At 36.7% G+C, this 25,523-nt stretch overlaps 3 protein-coding genes across 3 annotated transcripts; 2 read left to right on the plus strand and 1 right to left on the minus strand.

Moving 5' to 3' along the window:
* Positions 1–13,665: 13,665 nt before the first annotated feature.
* LOC121267932 (phosphoglycerate kinase, chloroplastic-like) lies at positions 13,666–17,148 on the minus strand. Its single transcript, XM_041172032.1, has 3 exons — positions 17,137–17,148; positions 16,152–16,412; positions 13,666–13,938 (listed from the first exon to the last, which is right to left on the minus strand). The coding sequence occupies exons 1-3, from the start codon at positions 17,146–17,148 to the stop codon at positions 13,666–13,668; spliced, it is 546 nt and encodes a 181-aa protein (XP_041027966.1).
* Positions 17,149–17,195: 47 nt separating this feature from the next.
* Positions 17,196–20,868, plus strand: LOC121268362 (exo-poly-alpha-D-galacturonosidase). Its single transcript, XM_041172587.1, has 3 exons — positions 17,196–17,857; positions 19,712–20,043; positions 20,142–20,868. The coding sequence occupies exons 1-3, from the start codon at positions 17,265–17,267 to the stop codon at positions 20,660–20,662; spliced, it is 1,446 nt and encodes a 481-aa protein (XP_041028521.1). The 5' UTR covers positions 17,196–17,264; the 3' UTR covers positions 20,663–20,868.
* Positions 20,869–21,687: 819 nt separating this feature from the next.
* LOC121268363 lies at positions 21,688–22,515 on the plus strand. The gene has a single exon (XM_041172588.1). The coding sequence runs from the start codon at positions 21,826–21,828 to the stop codon at positions 22,180–22,182; it is 357 nt and encodes a 118-aa protein (XP_041028522.1). The 5' UTR covers positions 21,688–21,825; the 3' UTR covers positions 22,183–22,515.
* Positions 22,516–25,523: the final 3,008 nt, after the last annotated feature.

Consider the following 25,523-nt stretch of genomic DNA (forward strand, 5'->3'; position numbering starts at 1 on the left):
CATTTTCTTAGTACTACTCAATGCTTTATTTTCCCCCATTTTTTTGGGTCAGTAGTTGGAGAAAACTCTCCTGCCAATGACACAGTTGCTGAACTTGAATATTGAACAGTTGTATGGTGTCATATACCTGTTTGGGTAAGCAGTATGAACTGCCAATGCCTAATGGGGCCAACTTCCTTTAGTTGCTTGCTTTTTCGAAGATTTATGGTGTTTCTTTTCTCTCTTTTCAAATAAATATTGACTGATTTATATTAGGTAACTTTTAACTGTTCCTTTTGGAAACCAGGACGCAAGAAGATTGTCATATTTATGTTTTTTTTAAAAAAAACAAAAATTCTGCCCAATCTCTCTAAAAAGACGGTATAGGTTGCATTTAGATGTTAAGTTGAGTTGAGTTGAGATGGATTAAGTTATTTATGAATAATAGTGAGTTGAGATGGTGGAGTGAGTTTTGTGGTATCTATCTAAGATAAATTTAGATGTATTTAGATATTAAGATGAGTTTAAATGTATTAATAGAAAGTTGAAAAGGGTTTTAAGTCTCCCGTATAAAAAAATCTTGAATTTAGTGATTTGAGAGTATGTTTGAATGTTGGACTAACCTTAAATTTGAACTCAATTCAAATGAGCTCAACTGCTTCCCTATTACAAACGTAGCCTAAAATCTTTGTAAATAACGAATATCAATTTTACATCAATCATATGAAAATTTATAAGACTTCCGAAATTAAATTGGGTGTCCCGTACGTTCCTACCATATATTCAAATAATAATTATTAATGAAGGAAAGATGAGTCATGACAAATCGAGGTCAACAGATATATAAGATAAGATCACATGAAATTTTATACAAAACATGAGATATTTTAATTATAGAAAGTTACATGAATAACACGCATCATCTATTTTACATCACCTTTTGAGTTTTCTTTAAAAAAAAAATAAATGACCATTTTTTTTTTTGACATACGAACTGACTTGTATTCATTTCATCAAATTGTTTTCACTACAGATTTTATCTCTTTGAACTAAAAGGTGTACATGCTCAGGTGCTTCTTCTATCCAGCACATTTCATCATTTAGCTACAACGCCAATTTTGCAAGGTGGTGCGCCACCACATTCCCTTCCTTGTATATGAACTTCAAAGCTCACTATTTTTTGTTCTTCCACCTGTGCTTCATATCTTCCATGAGCTGTCTCCTCCATGATTCATCTTCAGTTTCAGTATTAATTGCGTCTATAAGCTCCTTTGCATCACCCTCAATTATCACAACTCAGAGCAAAGATCCATTGTTCTCCAAAGAACATTGAATTCTACAATGAAATGGGAAGTTACAGACCCTTTTGTGCCACACAATGATGCTATAACCTCTCATTTGTTATCCCTGACCACAATCCCCATCTCCATCTTTTGCAGTTCCATATTTAAAGCCCCATCAAAATTTGCTTTAAACCATTTTCCTTCCGGTCTCTTCCAACTCTCCCCCTACCTCCCACTGCAGTCTGCTTTAAGCTTGTTCCCTTTGTCTGGTTTGCACCATGAAAATCTTCAAGTCCCCCAATTGCTATCTGTACAACTATGCCTGGGCTTGCAAATTTGTTTTCAAATACAAATTTATTTCTTCTATGCCATATACTCTTCATTATCATCAGTATCTTTTCTAGTTTTTCTGTTTGTAACTTTTTACACATATCTATCCATAACTGTATAAAATCCCCACTACCAATTGTTCACTTATAAATAGGACTTTTAATTTCCCCCCAAACATCCACTGTTGCGGGGCAGCTCCATAAAACATGCTCTACAGTTTCATCTTCAACACGACAGATTGGGCATTTGGCATCCTCAGTAACTTTTCTATTCTTTAAGTTCACCTTTGTTGGGAGGATTTTATTGACAACTTTCCACATGAAATGCTTAGCAGAACCTGGGACATCAAGATACCATATCCTCTTCCATACATCAACCTCCTCATTTACATGAGATAGGCCACTCTCCTCATATTTCTTTTGTTCCACAAAATAGGCACTTTTAACAGTAAATCTCCCATTTTTGGATGGACCCCAAATTAACTTATCTGCATCTCCAAACCTACTGACTGGGATTGCACAGATCACCTTTGCCTTCTCTTCATTAAAAATATATGCTACAACATTCTCCTTCCACCTCCCCTCATATTCTTCTATTAGCTCACTTACTTTAGCACCAACATTTAGGCCTTTTATTCCAGATTGAACACAATGGGTTGTTGGAGTGGGTAACCACTTCTGCCCCCATATGTTTACTGACTTCTCATTTCCAATCCTCCATAGCATACCCTCCTTCACTAAACCCAAAGCTGACCAGATGCTCTTCCATATCAGAGAAGGTGATTTTCCAAGGGGTGCCTCAAGAACCTGCACATTTTTAAAGTATTTATCCTTAGAAACTCTTGCAACTAAAGAGAGAGGCTCCTTAAGTCATCCTTGTCTTGCTAGCATTGCTCTATTGAATGATTCCAAGTTTCTAAACCCCATTCCTCCCGCAGCTTTTGCCATACCCAACCATCTCCACCTTTTCCAATAAATGTCCCTTTTTTTTTTACAATTACTCCACCAAAATCTGGACATTAAAGCTTCAATATTCCTACACAAATTTTTCGGCAGCTGAAATACACTCATAGTATAAGTTGGGATGACTTGGAGAACAGCTTTTATAAGAACTTCTTTTCTAGCTTTGGATAGAAAACAATTTTCCAGTTTTGCATCTTCAACCAGACTCTTTCCTTTATGCTTCGAAAAGCATTATACCTTGACCTCCATACAACAGCTGGCAAACCCAGATACCTTTCATAACTATCACATAAAACAGTTCCAGCCTCTTGAAACATCATTCTTTTTACAACCTCTGTCGTGTTGGAGCTGAAAAAAATGGATGTCTCTTGTTTGTTAAGGGCCTGCCCTGATGCTTTTTCTTAAACTTCTGGAATGGAATAAATAGCTTTCCATTCCCTCTTTAAGGCTCTGCAAAAAAGCACACAATCGTCAGCAAAAAAAAGGTGGTTCACTCGTATACCTCCCCTACTTATCGTTGTCCCCCTTATTGCTCCCTCCTTCTCTGATTTTAATAGCAGTTGGCTTAATCCCTTGGCACAAATGATAAATAGGTAAGGGGATAATAGATCCCCTTACCTAATACCCCTTGAAGGTAAGAAAGTTTTCCCCACTTTCCCATTGACTAAGACTGAATAGCTCACTGATGAGACACATTTCATTATCAATCTACTCATCTTCAACCAAAACCAAGTTTTTTCATCATAGGAAAGGCCACTCCACCCTATCATAGGCCTTTAACATATCAAGCTTTATTGTCATAATTCCAACCCTTCCCTTCTGTTTTGTCTTCATGGTATGCAACATCTCATAGGCTATCATAATATTATCAGAAATTAGCCTACCCAGAATGAATGCACTTTGATTGGGTGATACAATATCTGATAATACAATCTTAATTCTGTTTGCAATAACCTTTGAAATGAGTTTATACAGAACGTTGCAAAGGCTTATGGACCTAAACTCCTTAACATTGGTGGGGGATTTTACCTTGGGTATAAGAGTAATTAAGGTATGGTTCATCCCCACATTCATCTCTCATCCATTCAAAAAATCCAGCATTGCCCTACATGTGTCCTCCCCCACAATATGCCAATGATTTTGATAGAAACCTGCCCTAAACCCATCGGGACCAGGTGATTTTAGCGCTGACATTTGTTTAAGAGCTACTTCAACTTCAAAAGCAGTAAAATCTCTTTCCAGCCTCTCATTCATGGCCTCTGTAACTTTTGGTTCAACTAAGGCTGAGCACCGACTGCTTCGGAGTCGGAGGGCCCAACCTCCGACTCCGACTCCGACTTTGTCGGAGGTCGAATCCGACCTCCGACTTCGACTCCGAGATGCAGAGAATCCGCTCCGCCTCCGACTCTGACTTGTAGGAGCGGAGTCGGATTTTTGGACTTTTAATTTTTTTAATTTCATATTTGACTCACTTTTTAAAAATAAAATAAAATTGTGGGCTTTCAAATTTCAATTTTTTCAAAATTACAATCCAAACTTATTAAACTTTTGATTATAATAAAAAATACGAGTAAATAAAACAAGTAACATACTAACATACATTCAAAAATAAAAAATAAAAAGAAAGTCATATTTTTACATGTACTCTCATCATCCATGATTCCATATCCAACTAATCACTACAATAAACAAAGGCACCGTATACGAAATGAAGATTAAAAACAAAAGGCACCGTATAGTTAATATAGTATATTATTATAATTACTATGAATCTATTTTTAATTATATATATGAAGATTCATAAAAAATATATGATATATATATTATTATATATGAATATTAAAAAAAAGGCACCATATATGAAATGAAGATTCAAAAAATAGTATTACTATTTTATATATAATATACTATTACTATAATATACTATTAGTCTATTACTATATCTTATAGTATAATTACTAATACTATAGTATCATACTATTAATATGTTAGTGATTTAATATTATATATATATATTAAATCTCTAATCTCTTATACTTGATATATATATATATATATTAATATATATAAATATTAGTAATACCCTAATAGTATTAGTATTAGTTATACTAGTAGTGATATTAGTTATACTAATAGTTATATTAGTATTAGTTATTATTAATACTATATATTATACTAATAGTGATATTAATACTATATATAGTTATAGTGATTAGTATAACTACATTAGTATTAGTTATAGTGATTTAGCATAACTATATTAGTATAAGTTATAGTGAATTAGTATAACTATATAATATATTAGTATAAGTTATAGTGATTTAGTATAGATATAATACTATAAGTTATAACTATAGTCTATAATAGTATTAGTATAAATATTAGTATTAATTATAGTGATTTAGTATAACTATATTAGTATACGTTATAGTGATTTAGTATAGGTACAATACTATAAGTTATAACTATAGTCTATATTAGTATTAGTATTAATTATAGTGATTAGCATAACTATATAGTAGTATTTGCTATAGTGATTTTAATTTAGTATAACTGTATAATACTATTAGTATAAATCACTATACTAACTATATCACTGATAGTATTAGTATACTAATACTAGTATATCACTATAGTTAATAGTATCATATAGTAATATAGTATTGGAAATTAATACTATAGTGATTTATATAGTAATTTATATATAGACTTAAAGTGGATTACTAATAGTATTAGTATTAGACCATAAATCTAATTAATATACTAATATATATTAGTATTACTAATATATTTATCAAAAGGACTATGTTGAGAATTTATTAAGTCAAAAAATATAATTAATACAAGATATTGTTATATAAAACTTATATGAATAATACTTTAGTTATTATACATTAGTATTATAGGTTATTCTAAATTTATAGATTAGTGTTTATCCATTAGTATTACATGTTGATGTTATTATGCATCTTAGTGTTTATAGTATATTATATATACATTAGTATTACATGTTATTATATTTATACATTAGTAATTTAGTGTTACAACTTACATGTAACATGGTAGTAATATTGTAAATTTGTAATAGTATGATATTTACATATAGTCATATACTAAATTATTATAATTTATTAGTCAATTTAGTCTATATATTACAGTATAAATATATTATTTAACTAGTATATTATTGAGTTTAACTAACTATATAAGATATAATTGTATAAAATTTGAATGATTAATATATAGAAAAACACATATTTTTATAAAATATGTATAAAATCGGAGGCGGAGGCGGATCGGATCGGAGCCGGAGTCGGTTCGTCAATGACTCCGACTCCGACTCCGATTTCCAATAGGGAAAAAATTATGACTACGATCCGGAGCGGAGCCGGAGTGGAGTCGGATTCGGAGTCAGATTGTCGGATTTTTGCTCAGCCCTAGGTTCAACGAGTATAACACACTTTCTATATCCTCATCTTTGGGCATAGATGATGAAAAAATTTCACTGAAGTAGCCATGGAAAGCACCCTCTATCTGCACCTCATCCTCCACCATCCTCCCTTGTGAATCCATAATTTTTTTTATAGTATTTTTCTTCTTTCTCTGAGTAGAACATGCATGATAGAACTTAGTGTTTCTATCACCATATGTTAACTAGGGCTTTTTTGCCTTCTGCTTCCACCTCAGATCTTCTTGCTCTAGGCGGACATTAAGCTCTCCTTTTAGCCTCATCAGTTCACATATAATTTTTGGCCCCTCCTCCTCCTCCATGATTTTTATTTTTTCAGACAACTCTTTGATTTCGCCTTCCCTTTTTAGAACAGAATTTTTACTTCATCTGCTCAGTGAGTTTCTGCATCCAGCAAGACCCCTTTGTAACTTTTTTCGTGGCTCATTTACATCAAAGATCTTACTCCATTCAGCTTCTATAATTTTTCCACACTCTTCTTCCATACCCCAACTCATTTCATACTTAAAATTCATTTTCTTAAAAAACCTATGCTCCATTCTATTAACAGTAAGCACAAGAGGTTTGTGATCTGAAACCCAAGTCATTAGAGCCTCCACATTCATATTTTGAAATCTACTAGCCCAGCCATGATTAGCTACAGCCCAATCCAACCTTTCTTTCACAAAAGACTCATCTTCGTGACCATTGCTCCATGTAAACTTATACCCACACCATCCCAGATTAGAGAGCCCAGATATCTCTAAAGCCTTTCTAAATATTTCCATCTGCCCTTCATTTCTCTCACTTCCCCCCACTTTCTCATCTTGAGACACTATTTCATTAAAATCTCCTACGACACACCAACCCACTCTTGGTAATGGTTTTAGGGCTTTAAGTAACTCCCATGATGACCCCATTTTACTAGTTTCTGGATTTCCATAAAATCCCGTTAGTAACCATCTACTTCCCCCTCCTTCACCTTTAACCCATACACTAACATGCCTCTAAGAGTAGTTTAGTAATTCTACCTCATCTCCATTCTTCCACATCATCAATAGACCCCCACTCAACCCCCTAGGTTCAACCAGAATACAACCCTCCATTCCCAGTATCTTTTGCACCCTTATAGCTTTTCTTGAGTCTATCTTTGTCTCCATCAAGAAGACAACATCAGGTTTCTTTTCCTTTGCTAACAAGCAAAGGGCCTGAACTTTTCGAGGGTTCTCAAGCCCCCGACAGTTCCAACTAATGGTTTTCATGGCTTTTGGCAGGGCTGCCAAACAGCCTCCACCACTCCTGTTAATGATAGCATAGCCTCACATTCCTCCATCTTCTTTAACTTCTTTTGTTCCTTCTCTTCCTTACTACTATCCCTCCCACCTCTTTTTTTAATGATAAAAGGACTAGAGGGCACTGATGCCTTACCTTTGCCTCTTGCTCTACGCTTCTATTTTCCAGTTGTCAAAATGGCCTGCACTACATTCTGCCCAATGATACTTTCCTCATCATCATACTTCTCATTACTTTCCTTAAGATCACTAGAAAGCAACTGTTTGTCAATTGCTAAGGCCTCTTGATCAACTCCAGACTCTCTAAGCTCCTTTAAAATTGCATCGTTTGCTTCTGTCACCAAATCTGAAAATCCCCCCTCTACTTCCACCAAAGATCCATTTTCCTTCCAGCTCACCTTATCCTCCCTTAATTTTCCTTTCTCTACTTCCTCCTCATGTTCGCTTACTTTTCTTTTTACCTCACCTCCCTCTGATCTCTCCCTCCCCGTATCTTTTTTTTTTTGCTTTTTTCATCCCTCCAAACCTCATCTTGCCCTCCCCAGCTCTACTCCTCTCCCTTACCTCTTTATCCTGCCAAGCTCCAAAATTATAGGGTTTCCTCCTTGTTGCTATGTCAGCCCTCAGCCATGGCCTAAATTTAGCTTTCGGAGTCTCATCCCTCTCCCCTCCACTAGCTTCTACTACACAGCCTTTCTCTCTGTGAATAATCCATCCACAATGGAAACACAACCTAGGCAACTTCTCATACTTGAAATTTACCCACGCATTACGCCCCTCAGTTTTTATAAATTTGCCCCTCGCAATGGCTTTTAGCAATGGGATCTCAATTCTTACTCTAAAAAAATGACCCCCGCCCACTCCATCATTCGTAACCTACACATCCAACACTTTCCCCATAGAATTGCCAATTTGCACACCACAGTCCCTCGTCATGAATGCCATCGGCAGATTATGAAATTGGATCCAAAAGACTTCTCTGTCGAATTTCGAGTGCTGTAGTTGTGAAAAACCATCAAACACCTAGAGGATGAACAGATGGCCATCAAATACCCATGGACGCCTGTCCATCACCTTCAACTTGTCAGCATGGGTCTTGAAAGTGATGATGAACATGTTTATTCCTACCTCCTAAAATATGGTAGGATAGCTTACTCTCTCGATTTTGCCCAAAGTCAAGGCTAGCACCTCCTTCCCGATCACCCTCTCCATACACACCTTCTCGATTAAACTTCTCTTGCCTTTCTCCCTCATTACCTCTCCCGATTCACTCCCAAGGTCGATCCCCACTTTCTCCTCTTCTGTTAAACACAGGTTTCCACACAACCCCTCAAGATTCTCCATCTCCTCCATACTGCCCAACTTTACCACGGATTCACCAGAAGCTCGTCCTCCCCAAAGGTTCGAGAAAAAAATTCACCACCTCTGTTTTTGCGGGAAAATAGAGAGGAGACTATGTCACTGCTAATCGCGGCTCTTCAGATAGCTACTTATTATAATGACGATTTAAAAGTGATAAAAGTTTCACATTTCGCGCAGAAGAATGACAGTAATATATGATAAAAAAATATTGCTCTTTAATTATTTAAGTACTGCTATTTTAAAAACTCTATATTATACATTGCTTATGTGACATAATTTATAAATTTAATTTAAAAGATACATTTTAAAATTTATATTTTACAAAATAAATATTAAAATTTAAATAATGTAAATAGGACCGACTTATGAATAGAAAAATTGTAATTATTTTAACATGAAACGGTTGAGAAATTTTATTATTAGACTTATCAAGGGTATCTTTGTCTATCTATTATTAGGGATGAAGCACGGTCGGTCCAGACTGGAGAAACCGACCGGTCCACCCTGGTCTATGTTTCAGAGGATTGAAAAGTTTTAGTCCGGTCTCAATCCAGGATTTTTCCACCTCGGACCGGACCGAATCAAAAATAAAAATAAAAAATATTATATATATTATTTATATAATAATTGTACAATTTATTATGTAATTTTCATCTAACCTATCACCATTAACAATATAAATTTTAAATATTGTTAATATTTTATCAATTAACTAATATATAATATCAATTAGCTAATTATATAGTAATTATATAAATTAATAATATAATTTTTATCTAATTTATTATTATTGACCATATAAAATATTTTTTTATCGAGTTAGTTACATAATCTACATTAATAAGTCATTTAATTTTAATTTATTTTAAATAAAATTTTGTATTAATTGATTTAAAAGAAAGAAAAAAATAATTGGGCCTGACTGACCGGACCGATAGCTACCTGTCTGGTCCGATCCCTATGGATGTTCGGTTTGGAAAAATGATGGACCGAAATCACCAAACCGAACAAACTGATTTACACCATTATCTATTATAATTAGCCTTTCGTATGCCAATGGTTAGGTAATACACAGTAATAAAATGAAAAATTCAAACGAATCAGCTTAGACTGAGGCACGAAAATTCTCGCTCTCTTTAAAGAGATTCAAGCCATCTACAGTATGTAAAGTTTTAATTGAACCGGTGCAGTAGACATCTTCTTGACTTGTCTCCTCTAGGATACAACAATATAATTGATCGTCGTATATCTCAAATCAATAATCTCCTCTAAGCCCAAAGCTCCTCTGGACAAGTTATTAAACCCAAAGCTCCTCTAAAAATAACACTTTTCTTTTTGTCTAAAAAATTATCAATAATCTCAAAGCACTATCTTTTTCTTTTCTTCTTATTTTTTCACACTATACGTACAAGGTTGAAAAAATAGCTTCAAAAAATAGCTTCAAGGCTTTTTTATTCTTCTTTTTCTCTGCTTCGTATGTGCCCACATTACCACTTCTTAAAGCCCTTTTTCTCTCCAAAAACAATAGGTTGGTTTTTTTACAGAACCTACCACCAAACGGCTAGCTTTATTTTTTCTTCGGTTAAAACCAATTTGACCATTTCAACATGTGCACTTTGAAACAATTCTTGGGTTTACACCACCTGGTGAAACTAATAACTTATCCAGGTTCGTGTATGAGAAATTTCTAAGGGTACAGTACACAGGACCAAAATTTACTATGAGGAAAAATATTTACATCAGCCTACTGTTGGCTGTAGCCGCAACACACCTGACGTGTGGACCGGATTCACTAAACGCACTGGACCGGGTTCACTTACACGCACGCTCGCAGGCCCTCAGCCGTCACACATAGATGAAATTGTCTCTCCTCTCAGCTCTAATTCTTGTTCAAGAGTCTTCTCATTTGGCACCTCCTCCGTCGTCTTCGATCTCAGCACAATCAAGCCAAGCAACAAACCACCAAAAAAGAAATCTAGTTGTAAACAAAGTATCCTAAATCCGTATGTCTTTGGGCGAGAGAGACAGCTTCTACAATAAATATCTTGATCAAATTGTCCTCCTTATCTTAACACTCCATTTCCCCTCAGATTTCTATTTTCATATCAGATTGGGAAAGCAATTCCCAGCTCACAATATGTTTGTTTCCCAAAATTCGACAGCGGAAAAAAAGCTTCCGAGGTTTATAAATAAACATAGAAACTCCTGAGGTTGATGCTCCATTTTTTTATTCAAACAAGCACCCACTCTTCCTCTTCCAACTACCAGTCAAAACCCATAATCGAAGTAGTTCTAACTGTTCAATGTTATTTTAATATAATTTTTTTTTCATTATTATTCTCATCTATGGCACTGGAGAAAGGATAAACAAAGCCTTTAGAGGAATCCAAGCCTTTGGCTGAAATAGAGATGACGCAGGGAACTCCTACCACTGCTCCCACCCCTTCATGGTTCACGCCCAAAAGGTATTCTCTTTTTTTCCTTTTTTCTGGGGTACCTCTTTGGTCATTGAGAAAATTGGGAGAAGAAAAGAAAGAAAATTTGGAACGTTTCGGTTTTTTTTTTTCGCAAGGCGGGGGGGTTGTAATGTGAGTGTCTGGTATCCAGGCTTTAGATTTCTTGTGTATTGATTACAGAGAGAATGTAGCAGTAGGACGTGGGCATATTTTATCAGTCTTGTGGTAACAGCTAAAACAAAAAGGATTCATTCATTTGGGCCAAAATTTCTGTTTTGGATTAGTTTTTGTGTTCCAGGATACCAATGTCAATGTGCAGAAACTTCAAAATGCGAACTTTGATTTTGATGTTTTCTCAAACTCTGTTTGGTTGCTGAGAAAATTAAATAAGAAACAAGTGTTTTCATATATATGCTTGTTGTTTCATATGAATTCGAGGAAAAGGATGCGGCATATAACCACAGCGTAATACAATTATTTGGGATCAGTGAATTCTCATATATTTACAATTTAGAAACCAAGATACTGTAGACCTGAGATTAAAACTTAAAATTTATTTCCTATTCAGGCTCCTCTGGTCAAATTGGTCGCTAGGCATTCATTGAATTGAAACTCCGTCCAGTACAATGGAAGAATTTTAAATCTACTAATCTTGAAATTGTTCCCTACACATTTATATCCCAAGCTTCACTGAGCATTTGTGCTCTGCATGTTTCGTCTGACCACTTTTTAGAGGCTGGCATTGATGGGTTGGAGCAAATGTTGCACTGTTTCTTTATTGAGTGTTCAGTTAAGTTAATCGTTGGATTTGATAAAAAGGCATTCTGGTATATCATCGAATGATGCATTCAAGAAAAATTATACTTCTCCTGTACTTAATTGACTAACTCCCCAACCCTTCTGGCTTGTCTGGGGTTGCTTTTAGGTACTAGTGGCAGAATGATGGCTGTTATGCTTTTCAAGTTAAAGGTAGAAGGCTGATTCATTAGATTGTCAAAATTAAATCTCTATGGATGTGTTTGTATGTGCAGCCCTGGCTTTTTGTGCCTAAACAAATGGTCGCCCAAAGTATTCCTTCCTTTAGCATCTGGTTGTGACTGTATATCAAAACAGTTTCCTTTTTTTTCCTTCTCCTTGCTGTTGTATGTGATCATTTGACAGTAGCAACATTCATCTGTTTCCAAGAATCATGCTATGCAATACAAATGAGAAAATTGAGAAAACTATTTGTTAGTTCAATATTTTGTTGTTATCCTTGTCCAGATTTATGCAATCTGAAAATTACATCTGCTCACTGCAGCTACTAAGTGATTGAGGTTGTGTGTGCTGGTGTGCATGATTGTGGATAGTCATGGGATGTATGATTGGGAATTAAAATTATGGACCATCTACTTTCTCAAGAATCTTAAATTTCTTTGTTGATTTTGATTCCCTATTGTATGTAGGGGGAGTTTAACTTGAGTAATTTTGAAGATGGAGTTCTATCACCCCCGACCCCAAGCACCTTCGACCTCAGCCGGATGGAAGACGAAGTCCCCAAGCAGTGAAGCTTCCAGTCCCCCCCCCCCCCAAAGCACGTCGTCTTTGTGATTTCTTGGTTTGCTTTGATTTTTTCCTTGTAGAGTTTGATGAACCTTAGTTATTTTGTCCATCAAAGTGGGGAAATTTCAACTCTATCCTCAACACCTTAAAGAGAAATTTCATACTGGCATGGCTTGAAGATATTATTGGTTTAGGATGGTTTGCGGTTTCTCAAGAAACATTTAGGACAAATACTTTATTGACAGATGGTCTTGTAGTAGTCTGTAGAGGCATCTTAGCCTCGTCTTCTTCTTCTTCTTCTTCTTCTTTTTAATGCCAAAATTTGTAATTTTTAATAAGAATGAGAATTGTTACCATCGAGAAAAAGAGAATGTTTGAGTGGCATATGTCTTGGAGATTGACATGGTTTGTAGGCGTGTAGGGAGATTGACATGGTTTGTAGGTGTGTAGTGCATTTTTCAAAGTCGATGCTTAATGTGGAATGTTTTGTACAATTTTTATTTTATTCGGAAGCAAGTTTTCTGTGCAATATTTATTCCAAGTTGAGAGAAGTTCTAAAATTTCATCCTTGGTTCTAAAAGACATAAGAAGCTTGAAATAGTCTCTGAATTGTTAGTTAAAAAAATATCGTTTTCCTGCTTAAAGAAAAATTCCAATAGCAGTTGATTAGTGTTTCAATTCCAATTTTTATTTCCTTCATTTATGTGAGTGTTTCCCAACCAAGCGTTTGTTGCTTAGAAAGAAAAGTGAAAATATATACATAATTGGAGCAGATATTACCGAATCAATACACGTTCAAACTTTACAAACAAAATATTACAGAAGTTGCTATCTCCTTTAAGATTGCCCCTTTCTCCATAATAATCTCATATAGACTTGAATCCAATTCAACAAGTGAAGAAAAAACCAACCCACCAACCGATTTTCTCATCTCCAAGTATGGCTTACCATCACTTCATAAACCAGACAGCACAATCCCACATACCCAGAATTCTATGCTATTCATGGCGATTAAGGATTCATGAATAACCCATTCCTTGCAAGAGTAAAACTTTTCTTTACCATCTTCCTTAGTTTCACCTTTCCCGAATCCTTGTCGAGACTTCTTGGTCTAGTTGGTTTCAGATGCTCTATTGCAGAAGACAGTAAATTCTCCACAAGGCTCAAAGCATGAGCTAGAAGAAGCCGAGCTTGGCCAAGATATGCAAGAGAGGAACCAATGGAAATGAAAAGCTCCAGCAAATTCAAGCTGCAGTTTAGATATTCATCCACAACAGCAATTTCCTAATTACCAATGGGGTAATCAATATCCACAGCTAGCGCTGCAAAATTTTTGTTGATGGCAGGTAGAAGGCATCATAGGATGCTGCATTTAGTCAAGTTCCTAGAAAAAAAAAATGGACTTAAGAAAAAATTTGTTAAAAAATTTAAAAGGATGCTGCAATTATACATCCGTGTTAGATTCAAAAGCAATTCAAATAATTCAAGCATAGAATTAAAGCATAATCCATATCAATTTAAGCATAGAATTCACATCAATTTTAACATTTTAGCAAGAAATTAGGAAACAGAGGCAAGGAATTCAAGCATAGAATCCTATGTTTTTTTTTTTTTTTTTTTTTTTTTGCTGCCTATTTGGTAAGATTTCCTTATTCCAAACCATTTTAACTATCTTTTCCTTTCTCTAGCTTTTTGGTAGTCTTTGTGGTCTTTTAATCAATCAATCAGGACCTCCCACCTCAAATCTCATATCTTTCTAGATCTTTTACTTCTTTGATCAGAAATCTCATATTAGTTTCCTTTATTCATTTTCCTTTTTTGGACAATTCCATCATAAGCTTTATGGTTTGTCATTGTTGCTGGGCAATTTCATCTTTTCACACAACAACCTTATTCACCCTTGAAACTTTATTTTTGGCTTTTTAGAGCTATTAATCTGAGACAAACGAGACAGACATTAATCCATCAATTTGCAACTTACTCAAATCTTATATAGCATCTGTACATTATCTTTCAATTTGCAACTTACTCAAATGAGACAAACATTAATCCATCACATACCAGCCAGCAAACAACCAGCAAACCACCTTTCTCTACTTTCTTTTGGTGCTTTGAGGATGAAAAGGTGATCACAGCACTAGATGAAGTGATTGGAGAAGGAAATATGAGGCTTTACAAGCCATTTGTCTCTTTAGACTACTTTATATTCAGAGAGAGCAATGAGAGGGGGAAGTTTGAAGCTGTTGGGTTTACTATCATAGATTTTGCTAGGATTGGACTCCAAATTTGATGGTTGAAAGATAAAGCTGCTTCTAATGTATGTTGATCATATATTTGATAACTATTCATTTGTTAGTTGTCAAGATATTAATGCAGACAAGGTTTCTTTATATGCTTTTCTGTATGTGATTTTAGTGCTCAGAAGAGGAAAAGAGAGAAGGAAAAAAAAGAAAGTGATGGTGGTCACTGAATTTGTAAGTTCCACTTTCTCCTTCTGTTTTCCCCATCAAATATTACATCCAATTGAGTTCTATGTAGCTCTTATTAATTCAAAGTCTACCAATAAACAAAATCATAGACAGTGACAAAATATATGGAAATATCGTCATAAATCCCTCCATGCCAATTTCCCCAACTTCTAAAATGAAAACAAAAAAAGGAAAATTGATCATTAAAATATATGAACCTTAAAACGCTACTGATTATCTACTCGAACCAGGCATGCAATAGAAAAAAGGACATAGAAGAAAAACAATAATATGAAGTTGGTAATATTTTGCTCCCATATAGCAAGATCATTCAATAACAACACTGGAATACAAGAGCACTTACAGTTCTTAGCTTTGACCAGACATTAAAAAAGAAAAAAGAACAACAAAAGAAAAGACATTGTTGAAAGATAGCTCAATAGAGTAAGAACGAGGTTTGAATCTTAGGTTGTATAACTTGGGATTTAATAGAAGAAATAAGAAAGCAATTGTTCTTTTTTTTTGTGCTCATATCTGCATTTGAGAAACTGATGCCATAATAAAACAATCAGTCAGACAACAGTCATATCAGATAACTGGAATTCGTAATTCTAGGGATAGTAGATGTCAAGAGTTAATTCTGAACAGCTAAACAGACATAATTTCCTAATTAACTTTAACAAACTCGATCAACTACCCTGAATGATTCCTCCTAGAAAAATAAAATGAAAAATTGATAATTCATATAAATCACTTACAGCTCCTGCGAACTAGATATACATATCACAGAATACACAGAAAGGAAGCATTGATTCTTTCCATTTATCCACCCCAACTTTATTGCTCCTCTATTCAAACTGTGTTACTCAGATATATGGATTTTATATGGCATCAGTTAATTGAGGATCATGAAATATATGAAATTAGTCAAAAATGCCAAGCCTCATAAATTTTTTTGGAGAAAGTAGAAACTATAGCAGAATAATTAGAAATCAATACATAAAAAATGAATGAAAATGAGAAACCCACCCTTTGCAATAGGAAACCTGCAACAAGTGGCTTCAAGAATTTTGTAACCCCTTCAGTTGATGCATGAGCTCGATGTGCAGTCCCAAAAGCATCACTCATATAAAGCTCAGCTAAGGAGGTGAGTTTCTTTGAAAAGTCAGGGGCAATCTTTTCTTCCTCCTTGTAAAATCTCACATTTTCAAGAAGAAGAATATTGCCGTCAGGAAGTGAAGCCTCCAACTTTTCTACCTCTGGATCAATTACGTCATCTGCATTCACAACCTGCTCATATATAATACAAAAGAAATAATTTTGGCATCAAAAAATCATGACCCTCTAATGAGAATGCCCACAAAACCGTAACCAAAAAATCAAAAGAAATGAGCAGTGGAGTTACTAAACGATGGGCAGCGAAACAGAGTTGGGTGGCGCTTCAGGCTGGGCGGCAAAACAGAGTAGTGGAGTTACCTCTAGTCTGTGGGGAGATTCAACGAGGGGTTGTTTCAGGCTGGGTGGCGCTAGGCAAAGGGAGGCCGATGACTAGCACGTGTTGGGCGACGAGAGGGACTTGCGACGACGATTTCAAAGATTGTGCTGGGAGAAGAGAGGAGAGAGGAGAGAGGGATGGAGATGGCGATTTCAAAGACTCGGTGGTTGGCGACGAGAGGGATGGCGACGACAACGACGATTTCAAAGTCGGTGCTGATGGGTCTGACTTTGAAAAAAAAAAAGTTAATATCCACATCAGGCGTGCAACAGCTGATATGTTACAGTTGCTGCTCTATAGCTTTTCTCTTACTATGATGGGTCTGAAGGACCCTATTTGGAGAGGCTCCAATAAAAAAAAAAAAAAAATATATATATATATATATATATATATATATATATATATATGCGCACTTTGAAACTGGCATTTAAAACATCCAAAACAAAAAGCTGAAGGAAAGTAACAGATATGTTAAAAAATAGACGAATTGCTAACTAATATTATCTTATTAAAAAATACCAACTCCAACATTATTGGGTTTTTGTAATAAGAAAATTCATAGGTTTATATAAAAAATTTAAAATCTAATTGTTTACATTATTCTTGACTCCAACGATCGATTGATCCCAAAAACAGTCCAATCCCAAATGGACACCCCATTGCTCTTCGTCTTGATGCTCCAGCTGCACCTGTTCCTCCACCTCGCCCAATTACACCCTGCCTCCTCATCCTCCATCGAACTCCCATTCTCCATTCGACCTCACCCAATCACCCTCTCCGTCTCCGACTTCGGCGCCACCGGCGACGGACTTCACTACGACACGACCGCGATTCAATCCGCCATCGACAACTGCACTTGCGCCCCCTGCCGCGTCTCCTTCCCACCGGGCAACTACCTGACCGCAACGATCTTCCTGAGATCCGGTGTCGTTCTGGACATCCAAGAAGGAGCCACGCTCCTCGGGGGCACGAATATGGAGGACTACCCGAGAGAATCTCGGAGATGGTACGTGGTGGTGGCGGAGAACGCGACAGAGGTGGGGATCACCGGCGGCGGAGTGGTGGACGGGCAAGGGTCTGGGTTCGTGGAGAGGTTCGACAAGAGGAAGAACGTGATGGTGAGCTGGAATCAGACCGGGGCTTGTACCGGGGACGAGTGCAGGCCCAGGCTGGTCGGCTTCATAGGCTGCAACAACATCAGGGTTTGGAACATCACGCTCAGAGAGCCGGCTTATTGGTGGTGCGTGTTGCTATTTATTACACCCAACCTTCAATTCCTCTTTGCTAATTTACAATTGTTCTCAAGTCTACTAGGTAGGTTATGGTTCGATACTGCATTCGTACCCTCGGCTCTTCAGTAATTTTATTTTTGTGTGTTTTCGCCTTGAAAAATTAAAAGAATAAAACTTTAGGGATGAAATATAATTCTTTTTAAATTCAGGATTAAATTAGAAAGCACCAAATAGTTCAATCAATATCATTTCTTTCACTTCGAGTATACTCTGATCTTATCATTTTAGTTATTGCTCGTGACTTTTCTTCACGAGCAGTTCCTTGTTTCTGTCTAGTTGAAATGGTTACTAGAAAGAGCTCAGCCTATGAATTTCTTCGTCTAAAATTGTTGGATTGACTATACAATGAATACATTGTGAAGTCTGGATTTGGTCGAGCTGTTCGTGTACTGTTTTCGTCTTTGTAATAAATGGAATATACATTTTGACCGCACAAAAAATATATTTGCGAGGATGTTTGTTTACTTTTTGACAATGATGAACTTGATTTCGTCTTTTGAGACATCATCTTTCTGTTCTATACATTTAAACTTGCAAATTGCTGGTGTGGTTGAACTCGATTTAAGATATATGATGCACTGGTCAATTTCTGTGGTTTACTACACTATTAGTCTCATATATATATATATATATATATATATATATATATATATATATTGATAAGTAATAAGTTAATTCATTGATATAAAGATAGGTATAGCCCAAGTACACTAGAAGTATACAGATGCATACACCTACTTAGGAGCTAGAAACAGTTACAAGGAAATCATGGAAGTTGAGACCATTCAAATCTAAAGCAATGACCCACAAAAACTCTTCCAAGGAACGTTCATGATCTTTAGAAAGTCGCTCGTTTCGTTGACTCCAAATACACCAAAAAATACAAATAGGAGCCATCTTCTGGCTGCAATCTGTGGTGTCCCAGTAATCCCTCTCCAACATGCTAATAGTTCAACCACCCTGCCCGGCATTACCCATGCTATTCCCATTTTGCTGAAAAAATAATTCTAGATATCTCTAGCAAACTCACAATGTAAAAATAAATGATCCGCCATTTCAGTGCTATTTCTACACAAACAACACCAATATGTTATTATTAGGCCAAGTCTTCTAAGATTATCAATGGTCAAAATCTTTCCTAAAGCTGCTGTCCAGACAAAGAATGCAGCCTTGGTGGGTGCTTTACTCCTCCATATGTTCTTTCAAAGGAAATTGTGCCTTTGTTGCATGGTAATAGAGTCATAAAAAGAGCGTACCGAGAATTTCCCTTTCCTAGAGGGTCTCCATGCCATCACATCTTCAGTTGTGACCGCAATAGAAGTGTTATACAGCAAGTTAAAAAAATCCACCAGAATATTCACTTCCCAATCATGTGCCTCCCGAGTAAGACTAATGTTCCACTCCTATGAACCTTGATGAATTACCCGCAGATCAGCCACCATGGCTTCTTTATCCCGTGCCATACTGAAAATTGTTGGATAAGCATCCTTCAAAGCCGTGTCTCCCATCTACGCATCCTTCCAAAAGCTAATCCTACTACCATACCCCAAGCACAACCGAGTACTACTAGTGAAAGAGCACCAACCTTTCCGTATTTACTTCCATAGCCCCACTCCATACGTCCCCTGTCCCTCTTTAGAACACCAACCCCCCCATTCACTACCATACTTCTTGTCAATCACCCCTTTCCATAAGGCTCCCCTCTCATAGTTATAACACCACAATCATTTACCTAGTAATGCCTTGTTGAATTAGTCTCATATGTTGCCATGGATCTGATGGACAGATTGCATAATTTGCAGCTTGCACATAGTACGATGTGAAAGCACTTCTATTCATGATGTTTCGATTTATGGAAACTTTACTACACCTAACAATGACGGGATTGATATAGAGGATTCAAATAATACAGTCATTACAAGGTGCCACATCGATACAGGAGATGATGCTATCTGTCCAAAGACATACACTGGGCCACTTTATAACTTGACAGTGAAAGACTGTTGGATTCGAACAAAATCTTCAGCAATCAAACTGGGTAGTGCTAGTTGGTTCAATTTCAAGGGACTAGTTTTTGACAATATCACAATTGTAGATTCTCATAGAGGGCTGGGATTTCAGATACGTGATGGAGGTAAATTTATCGTCTTGCTTTTCTTGCATAATTTTTTGTACTTTTGTTTTTACAGTTTTTTCGATGTTGTTGGATTACTAAGCATTCACCTTGTGCAGGAAATGCAAGCGACATTACGTTCTCGAACATAAATATAAGCACAAGATACTATGATCCATCATGGTGGGGAAGAGCAGAGCCTGTATATGTGACAACCTGTCCAAGAAACTCAAAGTCAATGGCGGGTTCAATCTCTAATCTGGCTTTCATTAACATCACTGCAAATTCTGAAAATGGTGTCTTGTTGTCGGGTTCTAAACATGGGCTTCTGAGAAACTTGAGATTACAAAATGTGAACCTTACTTACAGAAGATGGACAAACTATGCAGATGGATTGGTGGATTACAGACCAGGATGCAAAGGACTTGTTCCTCACACTACTGCTGGATTCATCATGGAACACATTGAAGGTTTGGAGATCGAAAATGTTAACATGAGATGGTCTGATGAACATTCAATGCGCTGGAATAATCCTCTGGATTTCAGTCCTTCGACTGTAAATAACATTTCTTTGATCAATTTTCATTCAGGACTTTACACAGTAAGAGAGGTAGGGAGGGAAGGAGGGGCATTTGCTTAGTGTATTCTATCGATGGAAATAAATGGAGATGGATGGGTTATCTTTCCACGAAATTTTGGGTGGGCATCTTTATTTGAAAACGACATGCAGGAAAAATAAATCATCTTTAAGATGAATAACGAGGGATGTTGGCTGTTGTACTATGTTTGTCAGCATGGCAATGAACAAATGTTATGTCATATACATATTGGTGGGGTTCGATGCTTCGATATGCAGGAAAAACCTAGTGTTGTAACTTCTATGAATATACACCAGCTAAGGAGTGGTTTGGATTAAGAGATGAGTTGAGATGAGTTGAGATGGTTTGTGAATAGTTGAATAAAAGTTGAATTGTTTATTATATCTTGTATGAGAATTTAAGAAAATTATAATGATTAGATGAGATAAGTTGATGTGAATTTTGAATTCAAACGAATTTTTAACTGCATTAGATCATGGCAACCGAGTCCACAACCATGTCCTTTGGTTTAACCTCATGGGGACGCAATGGTAGTTGCATTTAGCAAGCATATCTGAAATGAGGTGGTTGGACGAGAGTAGAGAATAAAGTCAAACCTGATGGTATGACTAGACTATTTTGGCGGTTCTATCAGGTTGTAGCCATGGAGGGATGGAATTGGAAGAGAAGTGGCTGGAAATCTTATAGGAGATGGCATGTGGAAAAGTTGAGTCTGGTCAATGTTGCCCAGTAGATGCCATGGTTAATGTTAAAGAAGTTGAAGGCACCCTAAAATATTAACCCTAAAATTATTTGGTATTTCAAGACTACGGATGGTGTGCTTCTCACATCTTATCGTATTTAATTTGATTCTATCTCGAAAGAAAACCAAAAATCAAAAGCCATGGAAGCTACTTCAAAATTGACCAATAACCATGTAGAGAGAGAGAGAGAGAGAGAGAGGAGAGCGTTTGTGTGTGTGTTGCAGGAGTTGGGCTTAGCCCAAGGATGAGGTACATATTATATATAGCACAAGGTGGAGTCCTCTTAAAGATAGATGGGCTGAGCTCAGATCAGAAACCATCTAATGGTGGCCCACATCAACCAACCCCCTTTGCTTTCTCCTCCACTCTCGACTCCACCACACTCGCACTCTAGTCTGGGGGTCGGTCTACGACCAAAACCTAAGGCGCACGCACAAATTTGACATAGCTGATACCACATCATGCCTTCCCCTACGACCATCGCCGGCGCCTCCAGCATGCTACGCCATCGACTCCTTGGCTCTCTGCGCACCAGAGGTGGGGCCGCGACGACAGGGCAGAGCAGGTGGAGCAGCCCGGGCCACGAGGAGCGGCCCAAGGGATACCTCTTCAACCGGCCACCACCACCCCCGGGGCATTCCCGCAACTGGGAGGACTGGGAGCTCCCCTGCTACATCACCAGCTTCCTAACTATCGTGATCCTCGGCGTTGGCCTCAACGCCAAACCCGATCTTACCATCGAGACCTGGGCACACCAGAAGGCCCTCGAGCGCCTCCAGATGGAGGCATCTGCTTCCGGTTCGTCAGAGTCCGACTAAGTCTCGGATCTCTGGTGATTTCAGATCCACCCTTGCTTTTTTTCCCCTCCCCTTTACCTGTGTTCGATGATAATGATGATGATGATGATGATGATGATCTGGCTTTGATACGCGGGGTTCTTTCTGCGGGTGTTTATATGAGGGTATGTAGTTGAATAAATGTTGTTTCGAATTATACTGTTTAATTCGGCTTCTTCCGAAGCTTTGTTAATGCGTTTTTACTGGTTGTTTTGGATATTTTGACTGAAATCATGTCTCGAAAATAGGTTATAAATTCCCCTTTTTCCCTATAAACGTTTTCAATAATGAATGATTATGAGGAATTCCCTTTAATTTTAGCTCTTTGGATTTTTTTTGTTGAATTGATTCGTTGAACTTGACATGGTTGAGTTTCGATATGAGGCTTTTTTTAAATTGGAAATTTTATATTGGCTTTCCTTAAAAAATGCATCATTTTCAGTCCCAGTGTATGATCTCTTTAACATGATTGTAATTTGGATTTGTGACAGTGGCAGAGTAGATATGACATGATGAGTGAGAGCCATGGACTTTTTTGTAGTGTCGTAATTGACGTTGGGCAGCGGTAAATAGAATCTGTCATGTTTGCTAGGGCTAATTTATTGGTGGCTACGGGGTTGTAAAATTGTTAGGCTTTAGTGTTTGGAAAGATGCAACAAGAGGCTTAGGATTTAGGGTTAACATTTCTCTATAAAAGAAGCCAAATTCAGAAGCTGTTCTGGTGCTGTGAACAGCGCCCCAAACGGTGTTTTTGTGGCTGGTTGTCTCTTTTTGCAGGCTCGGTTTTGATGGGTTGGAAGGGGAAAGAGAGAGGGTAAGAGTTAGAAGATAGTATTTTAAGGATATAAAGGTAATTATCTTCGGATCTAATCTCCTTATGTCTCCTTCAACACCTGTCCACTTCACTTTTGCCTAGCCTACAAGTTTCATCTTTGAACCTCTGTGTTTATTATCAATCATATCACACAATCTTTAGTATTTTGTAATAGAATAAACTAAATGAGAAGATACCATAAAAATTTCTCTTTCTTCATGGTTGGGAACTTCCATCTTTTTCTTCTTTTTGTGATATCCTTAGTGGTATTTTGTGGTTCATGTTGCACATCTTCTATAGAAGCCTAGTCCAATAAAAACATGGGAGATCTTGGGGTAAATTGGTAATTAATGACTTTAGGGGGCCTCAAATTTTTGCATTTGAGGTTTGCCCACTATTATTGAATTTCATTGTTCTCTCCCTTATTCTTGCCTCTATAAGTTTCTCCTTGCACGCTGGGCATCACACCACCCTTGGTTTGACAGGTTCGGCTTAGATAACATAATCAATTTGTAGTTTCCATCAAGTTGTTCCAGAATTCAAAAAGCTTCTCATCCCATTGGCTGTCTGTCAATCTCATTCTAAACAATTCTCCAGAGCACATACGTGTTTCAAACCTGGCTAGTGGCTTTGATATCAACGTTGATTTAACATAAAAGTAAAGAGAAGAAAGACAAAATGCAGAGGCTGATTTATTGGTCGCTAAAGGGTGGTAAATTGTTAGGGTTTTAAATGATGCAACAAAGGGTTTGGATATGGGTTAATGACAAGGTGAAGGAAGCCAAAGCCTGGGGGGGCTGTTCTATGGCTTTGAACGGTGCCCATGAACAGTATTTTGGAGGCTGGTTATGCCCCTTTGCAGGTTATGTTTCGAAGGGTTGAAATAGGAAAAGGTGGGGCTTAGCAGATAGTGGTTAAAGGATAGAAATGGGTTTATTTTTGGATCTAGTTAAGGAGTTAAACGCTTACATAAGTGCAAAAAAATAGAAGAAAGAGTAGAGAAATAGAAGAAGCTAGTAATCACTCCTGGAGTATATTGGCATTACACCTCGAGTTTAAATTGCATCATACAATCCATTCTGAAAAGTTCTCGTACACATATTCTGTCCTTGATTGAAGATCTTGCATGGCTATACAGAGTTTTAATTATCACTAGATTTGGATTAAAAGGAAAGAGTCGCAATACTTTTGACTAAGAAAAACCCATACAGATTGGGACTTGGACTCCAAATTAAGTGAAAGTCTCAAAGTTTGTCCACTGGTCATAAATACAGCCCATTTTCAGTAAAATCTGGAAATTACAAGGAACTTAACTGGACTCGAAAGTAAATTATACGGGCTACCACTTGTCTTCATTGGCTCCACATCATTTAAGATGTTCCTGATTAAGGCTTGGGTAATGGAAACATCCTTGTCATGCTTCTTATAGTTGTTTTAAGGATGCATTTCTTTTGTTTACTACCATAGTTTGTTTTGAAGTTTTCCCATCTTCTTTTAAGAAGCCTGGAAAGCTATTTTCCATCTTCCTATCTGAATCTTCTATTGCTGGTCGTTATCTATCAAACAATAAAAGGATAAAAATAAAACCTATTGCTAGTGGATTAAATTTGAAAGGAAGGGCCACCCGTGTCTGCATTCATGGCTGGGATAAAACTTGATTTTCTATAATGAAGGGAATTTATGCTTTCTTCAGAATCACAATTATGCAATTGGGTGTTATTGCTAGGCGCCTAAAAAGTTCGACACTTCAAGGGATGCACCTATACTTTTTTTTTTATCAGTATTGTATTCTCCTAGACATATCTATTACCCTAATGCAATATTTGGCACTTCATATCCTTGGTCACATTTGATTGTTTTATAGTTGCTAAATTCTGGCATAAAACTTAAATTGTTTTCTATAATTACAAAATCGTATTTTATGCTACGGTACACATTGTTGAACTTTTTAGTCATCATAGTAGCTTGGAGTTAGGAGTCCTGCTCTAGATTCGTTCATTGTGATGAATGAATTTCTGGTTAACGGGTATTATTTTATCCTTGTTGCCATCTTCAGCATTCATTCCAGGTTAATTGTTATGCTGCTAGTGTGACTTGGCTTGTTATTTTTATTCTGAAAGATTGCATTATGATGCTTTGTCTATCTTTGTTTTCCTTTTTCTTTTTTTTTTCCACCCTATCTAAGCTATGATGCTTTGTCAAAAGAGAAATGATATTTGTAGTCGTGAAGTGTGCAAGTGCCACTCAATTTCTTTGAAAAAAGTGAGTAAATATGACTCACATGAAAAAACTTAATTTTTTAATAGTAGGCTCAACTCTTTTTCAAAATGATTGCGCAACACTTGCGCACTCCACGACTGAATGTAGCATTATTGATTAATAAGAAATATAAGCTCAGCTTCTATACAGATTTACACTTTTAGCTGTAAGATCTATGGAGATCGCCATAATGAATTCTTACTAATTTGGTAAAGGTGTATCGTGTATGCATAAAGGTGAACCAACCGAA

Source organism: Juglans microcarpa x Juglans regia, chromosome 5S (genome assembly GCF_004785595.1).
Source record: "Juglans microcarpa x Juglans regia isolate MS1-56 chromosome 5S, Jm3101_v1.0, whole genome shotgun sequence".
In the NCBI taxonomy this organism is placed as follows: Eukaryota; Viridiplantae; Streptophyta; class Magnoliopsida; order Fagales; family Juglandaceae; genus Juglans; species Juglans microcarpa x Juglans regia.

Coding starts and splice junctions, on each gene's coding strand:
- LOC121268363 (XM_041172588.1), top strand. CDS start 21,826: ATGCCTTCCCCTACGACCATCGCCGGCGCCTCCAGCATGCTACGCCAT.
- LOC121268362 (XM_041172587.1), top strand. CDS start 17,265: ATGGACACCCCATTGCTCTTCGTCTTGATGCTCCAGCTGCACCTGTTC. Junction 17,858..19,711: donor AGAGAGCCGGCTTATTGGTG/GTGCGTGTTGCT, acceptor CATAATTTGCAG/CTTGCACATAGTACGATGTG. Junction 20,044..20,141: donor ATTTCAGATACGTGATGGAG/GTAAATTTATCG, acceptor CACCTTGTGCAG/GAAATGCAAGCGACATTACG.
- LOC121267932 (XM_041172032.1), bottom strand. Junction 13,939..16,151: donor CAGGTTTCCTATTGCAAAGG/GTGGGTTTCTCA, acceptor ATTGGTAATTAG/GAAATTGCTGTTGTGGATGA.